Raw genomic sequence first — 12,263 nt, forward strand, 5'->3', positions numbered from 1 at the left:
GCCATTTAGTTGGGCATGAATGAAGTGAGTCCCAGGTTTATTCAATGCATTCTCACTGATGATCAAAGATATCACTGAGTCCTCATTTCCTATGAGTTATTTCAGAAATCTCTGTCTAATATTGCATTTTAAACAAAAATTACACCACATGATGAGTCTGGGATGTATGGATAATACCCAAATATCAAGGTTAGAAAGCTCATAATTTAAAATAATGTTGTTGCCAAACCAAAAATACAGCACTGAAAATCACATGAGATCATGCTGATTACAGATTTTGGCAATCAGAGTGATGCCACCAACAGATTTTATTCTGTGAGGTGTCAATGTTAACACAGCCTACTACCAAGAAGTTTAGAGTGGATGAGAGACATCCAGGATGCCACCATAAAATTGCAGAATAGTTGGCTGTTCACCAAGACAATTTGCCGTGATACACATTACTCACTGTCCAGCAATTTTTGGCTGATAAAAACATTCCCATCACTGTGCACACAATTTATTTTCCTGATTTGGGACAATGCAACTTTTGGGAATTTCCAAAATTAAAACAGGACTTGAAAGGAATATGATTTGAGTCAATTCAAGAAATCCAATCAAATAAGCCACACTAAATAAAAGGATACACAAAACAAGACTGCCAAAAATGTTTTGTTTTGGCAGACACGATGAAACAAGTGTGTGGGTTTCGATGATTATAGCGAACAATATCAGTAATGTTAACGTTTATCACCGAATAAACTATTTCTATTATTATATGTTAATGTAAAGTTCAAGTGCTTAAAAAGAAAAAGTTCTCACCTTTTCGCTCTGAGTATCCTCAAGAACTTTGCGTGTGCGTTCTAATTCTTGGGACAAAGAGTTCTTTTCTTCTAAGCCATGCATTCGCTCTTTAAGATGTAACTGAAGACGTTCATTGGACTCTGCAAGTAACTTATCAACAGTAGCTGATAACCTCTGGTTATGCTCTTCATTCATCTTTTCTCTTTGCCTAGCCTACATTTGTAATAACAATAAATAAAAATCAAAACTTTAATAATAATAATTATTATTTATTAAATAAAATTTTATTAAATAATAATAATAATTAAAAAAATATGTGGATAATCTTGACTACTTAGATTAGTAGAATTAATACCTATGGAGAAATACAGAAATCTATAGATATAATAACATTCCAAAGAAAATATTGTTATTTCACATGAGTAATTACAGACCTGTTAATTTAACTTCTGTTCCAGGGAAAATAATGGAGTCACTGGTTAAAGAAGCATTGCAGGATCATCTAGACAAGAATACAGTTATAGTTCAGACACAGCATGGGTTTGTTAAGGGGAGGTCTTGTCTCACCAATTTGACTGGATACTATGATGTGGTTACAAAGGAACTGGATGCAAAAAATAATTCTGATATCATATACTTGGATTTTAGGAAAGCTTTTGATACTGTTGCACATGGAAGACTACTGTACAAGCTGGAGCAGTATGTCATTAAGTGCAAGTTTCTACAATGGATAAAAGGATGGTTGAATGGGAGAAGACAGAGAGTGGTAATCAATGGACACTGTTATGAACTAACGTTATTAGTGAGGTCCCCGAGGTTCAGTGTTGGGCCCATTGTTGTTTCTTTGTTTATTTCTCAATGATATTGATAAAAGTACATAAGGCTTAATGTCCAAGTATGCCGACGATACAAAAGTCACCGGTGCAAGTTTCTACAATGGTAGGGTTGTGAATGACAGTAAGGATAGTATGCTACTGCAACAGAATCTAGGAAAGTTGAATAGATGGGCTGAGAAGTGGCAACTGAAGTTTAACATTGACAAATGCAAAGTACTGCATATGGTTATTAGGTATGTTCGGGGTCTGACGGCACCTGGTATTTCTCCCATCTCCGCGTATGTTCTCTGTATCAGACAAGCCAGAAATTTAAAAGTGTGTGGGATATGTACTATGTAGTTTGTTGTGCCCATTGTTCATCCAGCCTGTTAGCCGCCAGGCCCCTAGTGAGACCCGACGTTAACAATACCCGCCATGGGCAGGCTGGCCTGGCGGGTCTTGCCACTTACTTTCCTGGGATTTCAGTGGCTAGGACCAAAAAAAAAAAGAGGTTGAAATTAGTGATACTTAACAAGTTAGTATTAATAGTATGCAACGTGGGGCTGTGCGGTAACAGTGAGTTTTAAAAACCAAATAAGTTCGGGCAAGAATTTTGATGTTCTCTTTTGATTTTGACACGTAGGGCTAAACGCTGTGCAAGACAAAAGTTTGGGGGGAGGATGAAGACTGGGGGGAAGAAATTGAAAATAAGGGGTCGACAGAGTAGATAGACCCTGCAGGTAGTGAGGCAGGCCCGTGCCCCACCAGAGTGAGAAAATTGGGGAGGAAAGGAGAGGCAAGCCTCCCCCCCCTCCCCAGGAGTTTGGAAAGAAAGATCCGCTCAAGTGAGTGCGGATTTGGGTCGCCAATAGGATGTCCCGGTGGGAGAGTGCCACCGTATGTCATCTTAATCAGTTTGCAGGCCCTAAAAAGCTGGCTGTTGAGTCTCATCTAGGTGGGACACTAATAGGGGATTAAATCTGGGATGTCATCCTTCCAGACTACATGTGGTCTGGGTCCTATTTTCTGATCATTATGGGGTTTTATCCCTTCCGTGATGTTTGCTAGTCCTTATACTACCTTTTGTCATTACGTAGTGGGTCTATGCTGCAAGGTCTTTTCAGCCTTGTGGGTTGCACTGTTATCCACTGTGTAGTCTAGGTGGGTGCAAGGCATTCCTTTGGTTATATAATAGGCTATTCCAGTGCATATGATGTCCAGGTCAAGGGGAAAGGCTCCGTCCAAGACCTGTAGGGCAACAGTGCTAGTGGTGCTGCAGGCTCTGGTAACAGGATAGTTCTATGGATTGAGTCGATTATGCATCTATTTACGGCGGTTGATGCCTTGTGATACCAAACCGCAGAGGCCTATGTTATAGCTGGTAAGAATGTCATTTTATAATATAAGGAGAGTATGCAACGTTTAAGTCGCCAGTCACGATGGACCACACGGGCTAACAGTGCAGAGTACTTCCTTAACTTTGTTCTTAGATGTGTGTGAGATGCTGCTTGAAGGAAAGATTACAATCTAATATCACCCCCAGGTACTTAAGCTGGCTTTGGAGTTTAATTGTGGCGTTGTTCACCTTTATTTGAGGCGGCCTGTGCAGGTCAAGGGAGCCTTTCAGTAAGATTGAGGATGTCTAAGTTGGTGAGATTTTTAGGCAGTGTAAGATGGTCCAGTCCTGTAGTATCTCGATGGCATGGTTTGTTTTTACCTCCAACTGTGCTCTACTTTCAGCAGCAATTTTCAAGATCAAGTCGTTGGCAAAAGCTGGGGTTTGGACATCACCAAGGTCCATGGCCAGGAACTCATCCAATACAATGTTCCACAGGAGCAACCCCAGGATGGAACTCTGGGGGAAACCCCTGCAGACACGGCGGTTTACCCTGCCATAGGGTGCCATGACACTAATACTCCTGTTGGTAAGGCAAGACTTGATAGTGAGATACAAGTTGCCGGGAAGGTTGGCCCGCCTTACTCTTGCCAGGACACTCGACCACCAAATGGTGTCGAAAGCCCCGGCAAAATCTATGGAGATGATTAGGTAGTATTTACTGTTGGAACTGGCCACACTGTGCAGCAGATGCCTAAGTGCCTCTACTGTCGAAGACTTGGGCTTAAAGCGAAACTGGGTAGACATGTGCAATTCACCACTCTTATAATGTATGTCAATTCGGGCACACAGCATTCTCTCAAATAGTTTGCTGATCCCTGGTAGCAAAGCTGTCGGTGTTTCTGAAGCTGATCCCAAAAACATCCACGACCGTGGGTGTTTTTGGGATCAGCTTCAGTCCCGCAGTCTTCCAGTTTTTTGGGAAGATGCCTTGATCCAAACAGTTATTGAACAGATTTAGGAGGAGTTCGGGGATTGGGTCCGTTACTTTTTTGATAATTTCCGGCTCGAGATAATCGAGGCCAGGGCACTTATTATTTCTTACGTGATTTGCCATGGATTTGATGTCATCTAGCGTGAACAGTAGTTCATGGGAGTCAGTGGTGTACATGTCATTTTCTTGGCATATTTTATGCTGTTCGGGTGAAGTAGGCATGGCAGTCTCCGGGAAAATAGTGCCCAGAATATTTGTGATTGACTGTTGCCATGTGGTGGTTTGGCTCCCATGTGGTGTCAATGTGGTAGAAATAACTTCCCCCCTGGGGAGTTTGTTTGTGATTATCCTATAGACTACCCCCCATGGCTCATTATTTCCTGTTATGCCTGCCAAGTTTTCCCAGGCTCTTTGTTTGCTCTTGTTTATCGCATCCATATATCTGTTTCTTGCTTCCCTATAGCGCTCCTTCAGTATCTGGACCTCAGCATCAGGCCATGTACGTCTTGCCCATTGAAAGAGTTTTCTTCTTCTCATGGTCTCCCTTCTGAGTTGCTGGATCTCGCGAGTCCACCACGGGACTGCTCCCAGTTTGGCATTTCTCCTCTTCATTGATGCTTCACTCACCGCAAGTATTATTTCCGTTACCCTCTTTTGATTCTCGTCTGGGTCCCCATTCTGGTTTGTTGTTTCCAGGTGTTGGGCTGCAGCGGGCATTAAGAACTCTCTGAACCTTTCCCAGTTTGCCCGGCGGATGGTGAAGCGATTTAGTGTTTGTTTAGGTATCAGTAGCCTGTTTAAAGATCTTCTGATTTGGTACGTAATCACCCTGTGGTCGGAAGTTGTCCATGAGTCTCTGACGATCCAATCCTCAACGTACCCTGCAAGGTTTCCCGTGAACAATGTGACATCAATAGTCGCCTCCCACGGGGTATTACAAAATGTAGGCATCTGGTGTGGTCTGTTCAGGATAGTGAACCAGGAGTTCGAGAGAAAGTCCTCTAAAATCTGTCCATTTCTGGTACCTCTCCTGTCTGGGGTCAGACTGTGCAGGCTGGGGAGCGGTAGTTTACACCTGCCCCAATTATGATCCTTTGATCAGGGAGCATGTCGGTCAAGGCCTGCAAGTACCTGGTGATGGGTGCGATGTCCTCACCTGGCCTGCTGTAAAGGGCAACAGCATAGATTTGGCCCAATGGCATTAAGATGTGGGCACACACCACCCAGGGTGCACAAAGCTGTGTTACTTTAGTCACAGTATAATTGGGATTGCGGACCACAACCGCAGCCCAAGGGGTGTCACTCTCGTCATGGACTATTTTGTATGCTGCCGGATATCCGCACACTCATTTTGAGTGGGTATATGGTTCCTGTAGTAGTACGTAATCAGCTGCTTCCTCATCCGCTATGACCCTAAGTTGCTGGGCCACTGCTCTAGCTCTCTGCACGTTATGCTGTATAATTGCAATTTTGGATCTGTTGCACTCTTTGTCTCTCCATAGTTGGTTCCTGACTGGTATAACCCTTTTACTTTTAGATAAACTGGACAGTTCGGGTCTCTGATAGAATGTGAATAGTCCATTTTCCCTGCCTTACAGTTTGTACAGATTGGATCTTGCTCCTTGTTTGGACATGTTTTATATTCATGTCCCCTGCCAGAGCAGTGACTGCAGGTTGAGTCTGTTTGTGTAAACGTATGGGTTGTGTGGCCATATTTACAACACCAGAAGCATTTCGGGATTGCCACATTCTTCCGGAATCGGTGGGATCCCCATTCAACGTAGATTTTCTCTTGATTCTTTAGTTGCTGCCAGACAGTCGGGGCCAGCTCTAGAACCCAGTTTCTGTTTGGTCCTGCCCTAGATCTGATGAAGTACCTGGGCTGCACCAGGGTTTGCTGTTCCTGTAGTTGCTGGGGGGGGTCGGTCTCAGATTTCTGTTTATGATCTCTGCGGCTAACTGTTCCGGGGTTAGGTCCTTGTCTATGTCAAAGACAATGATAGCAGGTCCTCTCTTTTTTGGCAATTCTGCAGTCAAACCCAAGGTGGCAATTTTTGGGTTATCCATTATCGTCTGTATGTTTTCGTTTACCTCCGTTTCAATAACGAGTCCTACATTCCTTGTTTTCCGGGTGAACTTTATCTTAGTAACTTTGAGGTCATCCTTTAGTTCCTTCATCACAGTTGTCTTTATTTCTTCACTAGTTCTCTTTTTCTGGGGGCCATCTGTGGCCACAGGTCTAAGGACAACCAAGTTGGGTGTCATCAAGAGAGGTTGCTTCCTTTTTTGGGGTCCGCTCTGAGATTGTTTTCCCTGATTTTGGTTATTCCTCAGCGTTTCGGCATATGTGGGAGCACGCTATTGCATTTTATTTGCCCCACACTTCAACATAGGTCTTGAAAAGGATAGTCTCCATCTTGTTAAAGATTGTGATGATTTGCGACCTCACAAAGGTGGTTATCCTGTTATTCGGTTCTTTAAATATTGATTCCAGTGCTGTTTTGAGTGCCAGTGACTTATCAAAGACAGTGCCCACCGGTAGGGAGGGATGCATTGGGGGAGTTTCCTGCTGCTTTTCGTTGTTTGCTTCTTTGTTCGCATTGACATTTTTCCGAGTATCCTTATTGGACGAGGCTACTAGTGACGGTCGTGTTCCAAGCCGCTAAGTGCATTTTTCTTATTTATTGATTTGAAATTATTGTTTTTCTAAAACTTTTGATTTAAATTTAGTAGTATAACATTATTTTGTGATTTTTTTAATTAATTTGGTGTATTTATTCTTTACTCGGCCTTGTAAAAGTATCGGTAAGAGTTTCCACGTGTTCGTAACTACCGCTACCGTTAGTAACTTTCCCGCCATTGTGATACCATACTAGATATACCGTAGGTTATATACCGTACTAGATAGCGTTAGTTGAACTTCGTTAGCAGTTAAATTGTACGTTTAAATAAATACATATAACGACTTAGATTACAAACGTAATATAATTAATAACATAACATAATTAATTAATAAATTAATAGAATCATGACTCAGACCAGAGCAGCAAAGCAAAAGGCTCAAGCTAATGGAAGTGCTGTGACTCAGAGCAGAACTGAGGGGGGCAGTTGTCCTCTGACTCACAGCCTTATAAAATGCACTGTTTGCTTGATGTTTGCAGAGCAATCGGGTACGGGACATGATACTGCCAAGGGGGATGTCTTTGTGTGTGCGCGATGCAAGGAGTGTATCGATATCAGGCAACAACTCGGCGTTCTTATGGGCCTATATGAGAGCTTGAAGGACAGGGTGGATGCCCTCGAAGAAACTAAATTGAGGGGCCCATCAAGCTCTCAGCTGCCCACATCAACGCCAGAGCTTGCACTTGGGCATCGCGTGACACAGAGACAACCCCCAAGGCAGAATGCGCTGGTCCCTAAGGAACTAGTAGTTGTTGGTGACTCTATTGTCAGGGAAACGGGGAACATGCTTTGTAAAAAAGATAGGTGGAACAGGACCAGGGTATGTCTGCCAGGGGCAAAGGTTGATGACGTTGTAGAGCGAATATCATCTTTTAAGGGCACAAAAGGTGATATAGTTGTACACGTTGGCACTAATAATATTAAGAGTAGGAGACCGGCAGAATTACTTAACAAGTACAGGTCACTGTTGAACAAAAGCCGAGAATTAGGGTTGAATTTGAAAGTGTCTGCAATTCTGCCCAGACACGATAGGAGGGAGTATATGATGAGAGCCTTGTCGATCAATTCGGCCCTGGAAAGATTGTGCAAGGCTCAAGGGGTAGAATTTTTTTCAGCCTGGACTGTACTTGTTAACAGGAGAGATTGCTTCTACAGGGATGGGATACACTTAAATAGAAAGGGTGCAAGAATATCTGCTGATGCTATCGAGGCAGTGTTAGGTGGGTCGGAAAACTGCTAGCTTGGGGGGAGACAAAGACCAATAGATTGACAGTAGCCACTGGCAGAGGTGAAAGAGATTCTTGCACTGCTTCTATTAGAATGAGCAGAAGCCTGAAAAACAAGATGCATGGTATTTCAGAGACTGCTGGGAGCCATTGCGGTACAAGTAAACACATGGGTTGTGTTAGGGTAGCTAAGAATAGAAACAGGTGCAGGTATACTTGCGTCTACACCAATGCTAGGAGTTTAATAAATAAATTTGATGAATTTGAGGTATTGCTCAAAACATCAAAGGCAGATATTGTTGGGATATCAGAAACGTGGTGTCACACAGATATAAGGGATGCGGAACTGCAATTTGGGGAGTACAATGTCTACAGAAATTATAGACAGGATAGGACTGGGGGGAGGTGTTATGCTATTAGTTAAGAAACACATAAAAACCAAGGAAGTGAAGCCAGTCGACATCGCTGGACAGTGCAGTGTGGAGTCAGTTTGGTGTGACATAAACATTGGGAGATCAAAATTGAGAGTAGGAGTGTGCTATAGGCCTAATGACTCTGATGAGTATAATAAGGAACTGTACAGGGAAATAGAGTGGGCCAGTAAATCAGGGTGTCTTATAATGGGAGATTTTAATTTCCCAGATATTGACTGGAATTTGGGGGCTGGTTACTCACACACTAGCAGGGCTTTTGTGGATTTATTGGATGATTGTTTTCTACATCAGCATGTTCGGGAGGCAACTAGAGGGAGTAATACTCTTGATTTGATTATCAGTAGTGATTCTTCATGCATTAAGAATCTGCAGATAAATGAACCACTAGGTGGCAGTGATCACAGTGTGCTGAAGTGGCATTTACTCAAAGAGGTAACTACCATTAGGGGTAAAGGGAAGGGTTATTGCTTCCGTAAAGGCGACTACGATGGACTGAGACAGTATTTAAATTCTATACAGTGGGACCAACTGATGATGTTACCAACAGCAAATTCAAAATGGGAAGCATTCAAAGAACTTATCTTGGAAGCTACTAGGCTTTACATACCAACTAAAAAATATTGTTCAAGGTTTAGGCCAAAATGGATGTCAGATGAACTAATGAGGCATATGGCAGAGAAGAAAAATGCATGGGATACATACAAATTAACACATGACACAGAAGCCTATGAAAGATACAAGTTGATATGCAACCAAGTTACAAAGGAGGTTAGGCGGGCGAAGGCAGATTACGAGAAATCCTTGGCAAGGGATGCAAAGAAAAACAGCAAAGAGTTCTTTACTTATGTAAACTCTAGAAGGAAGGGGATGAATCAGATTGGTCCACTTGATATTGATGGGTCAAGTGTTGATGATCCTGCTCAGGTAGCTAACAAACTAAATGAATATTTTGCATCGACATTCACACATGAGGAGTTATTCAGCGAGGGGAATGCCAGAGGTGTATTCAACTCTAGCAGTAAGCTACAGAATCTTGAAATAACTGGGAGCAAAGTGGAGGAGAAACTGTTGAAGATAAACACAAGAAAGGCACCCGGGGTGGATGGGATCTATCCAGTTATATTAAAGGAGGCAGCAAAGGAAGTAAGCAAACCCTTAGCCATAATTATGAGAGCTTCCTTGGACTCAGGGGAGGTACCCATAGACTGGAAATGTGCAAATGTGACCCCAATTCACAAAGGAGGATCAAAGACTGACACAAGTAATTATAGACCTGTGAGCTTAACCTCTGTTCCAGGAAAATTAATGGAGGCACTGGTTAAAGAAGCACTGCAGGATCATTTAGACAAGACTTCAGTTATAGCTCAGACACAGCATGGTTTTGTTAAGGGGAAGTCTTGCCTGACCAACTTGATTGGATACTATGATGCAGTCACAAAAGAACTGGATGCAGGGAATAACTTTGATATTATATACTTGGATCTTAGAAAGGCTTTTGATACTGTTGCACATGGAAGACTGCTACACAAATTGGAGCAGTGTGACATTGGAGGCAAATTGCTGCTATGGATAAAGGGGTGGTTGAGGGGGAGAAGACAGAGAGTGGTAATCAATGGACACTGCTCATCGTGGACTGATGTTATTAGTGGAGTCCCTCAGGGCTCAGTGTTGGGTCCATTATTGTTTTCTGTATTTATAAATGATATTGATGATGGTATATCGGGCTTAATGTCCAAGTTTGCAGGCGATACAAAGGTTGGCAGGGTTGTCAAGGACACTACTGACACTATGCTGCTGCAACAGGATCTGAAAAGGTTGAGCAGATGGGCTGAGAGGTGGCAAATGAAGTTTAACATTGACAAATGTAAAGTACTACACATGGAAACAGCAACCCCAGAGCAACGTATCAACTCTGTGGTACAACACTGACAGTGGTAGAGAATGAAAGGGACTTGGGGGTGGTTGTGCAGGCAGATATGAAGTTCTCTAAGCAGTGCAGATGGGCTGCAAGAGTAGCTCATGGAGTATTGTCAATGATATACAGGAATTTTTCCAGCAGGGATAAGGAGGTGATTATTCCATTGTATAAGGCGATGGTCAGGCCACACCTAGAGTACTGTATACAGGTCTGGAGGCCTCATTTCAAGAAGGATGTAGAGCTGCTGGAACGAGTACAGAGAAGGGCAACAAGATTAGTGAATGGAACAAAGGGGTGCTCTTACGAAGAAAGGCTTAAGTTTTGCAAATTACAGTGTCTGGAGACTAGGCACTAGTGAGGTGATCTGATAGAGGTGTATAAAGCCTTGAATGGTTTAAGCATGCTCAATGCTGATGGGATTCTTCCTCTAGCTCAGAAAAATCACCTGAGAGGGCATAAATTCAAATTGAGGAAAGACAGATGTAGGATAGACGTGCGGAAATTTGCCTTTAGCCAGCGGGTGGTTGGTTGGTGGAACAGACTTCCATCCCTTGTGGTGGAGGTTGATAGCCTAAATAAGTTTAAGGCTCAGCTGGACAGGTATTTTGAATGAACAGAGGGGTGAAGTGGAAGTGGTTTTTTTTTTTTTTTTTTTTTGGCTGATGCTGCATAAGCTTGCTTTCTTGCATCAAATGCCTCTACTAATGCTAATGCTAATTCTCAGTTTGGGAATGTGTTCCCCGCTCTATTTTTGCTGTTAACATCTTTTTGTTTTTACGCTTGCTTCATTTGGGGGGGGGGGGTCCCTGGACAGGCATCCTCTGTGTCCTCCTGTCTTTTTTTTTGGGGGGGGGGGTTATTTTGTCGTCCTGCCCTTTTGGCTGAGTTTCTTTCAGTTTGTGATTTCTGCTATCCATATCAGCAAAGGTTCCGGATAATCGGATGTGGGGATTATCGGGATTGTCAATCCTTTTATTAGTTTGTGGCTGTAATATGCTGGTGAAAAATACCTACTACACGTACTGGTGTTTAAAGTTCAAATTTAGAGTTTAAGGGTTGGAGAGGCTTTAAATTGTGGTGCATGTTTAGACACTGATAAAACCTCCAGTATTTGTCTTAAAGCTTTTCTGAGTGGTTCGTTTAATAGAGGGAGCCATCCTTTTTTTAATGATATTTGTTGAATCAAGACCCGATGACGTTTTTCCCCTTAAAAGGTTTGCCGAAAATCTCTCGTTTTTGTGGTTTAGACAGCACTAGACATCAGTTACGACCACATACCCTCAGGGCTTTTCCAATTCTGTAAATATTTCATATTATACTGAACAAGCGGTTTATGCAAGTATTCCTGCATCTTTATATATACAGTATCAGTCTAAGTTGGCAATTATTTTCAGCTAGCATACGATATTAAACAGCTTTGAAGCAATTCACTCGTTACCGATCCAAGATGGCATCCCTACTGTTAAGATAATAAGGGATCGGGAACGCGAGAAAAGAACATACATGTGGGCCTCGATTAACGCGATTAATTCGTCCAGCGAGCGCATCACACAAAACGGAAACACGTTAATCGAATATAATAACCAATAGGAAAAATTATAATTGGTCTTTGACCTTCTGGAATGTCCATAAAGAATTTTAAAAATACCTTTTAAATAACTTTTTAACTGTATATAATGTAAAAGACAATGAAAATAATTATGGAATTAAATGTTTATTGCATAAAACAGCGGTTCTTAAACTGTGCGCTGCGGAATATTTTAAATTTACGAGGGAAACACAGCAAAACTCGACATCTGTTGGACACCACGCGAACTACTAGCTCCAGGAAGTTCACAGTTTCAGCATTTCTTATTAAGTTGTTTGGACCTAACTACTAAACGAAACTGTTAGGTATTTCTTTTGGTCTGGGTGCACCTTGAAAAAATTACTGAGACATTAAAGGCGCTGTGAACCAAGAAACTTTGGAAACCTCTGATATAAAATACACAATGAAGAAATTACTGTTGCGGAAATATTTGAACAGTGTTGACTTTCTCTTTTCATCAATCAATTTCCGATAGCCGACAACAATC

At 42.2% G+C, this 12,263-nt stretch overlaps 1 protein-coding gene across 1 annotated transcript in view; it reads right to left on the bottom strand.

Moving 5' to 3' along the window:
• LOC150077286 (liprin-alpha-1-like) overlaps positions 1-12,263 on the bottom strand; it is a 1,048,988-nt gene that overhangs the window by 532,340 nt on the left and 504,385 nt on the right. The window contains exon 10 of the mRNA XM_090386159.1: positions 802-996. Coding sequence (XP_090242285.1) covers positions 802-996 — 195 coding nt within the window. The remainder of the gene's footprint in view (positions 1-801; positions 997-12,263) is intronic.

The sequence above is a fragment of the Mastigoproctus giganteus genome, chromosome 12 (genome assembly GCF_048544385.1).
Source record: "Mastigoproctus giganteus isolate SK-2022 chromosome 12, ASM4854438v1, whole genome shotgun sequence".
NCBI classification, from domain to species: Eukaryota; Metazoa; Arthropoda; class Arachnida; order Uropygi; family Thelyphonidae; genus Mastigoproctus; species Mastigoproctus giganteus.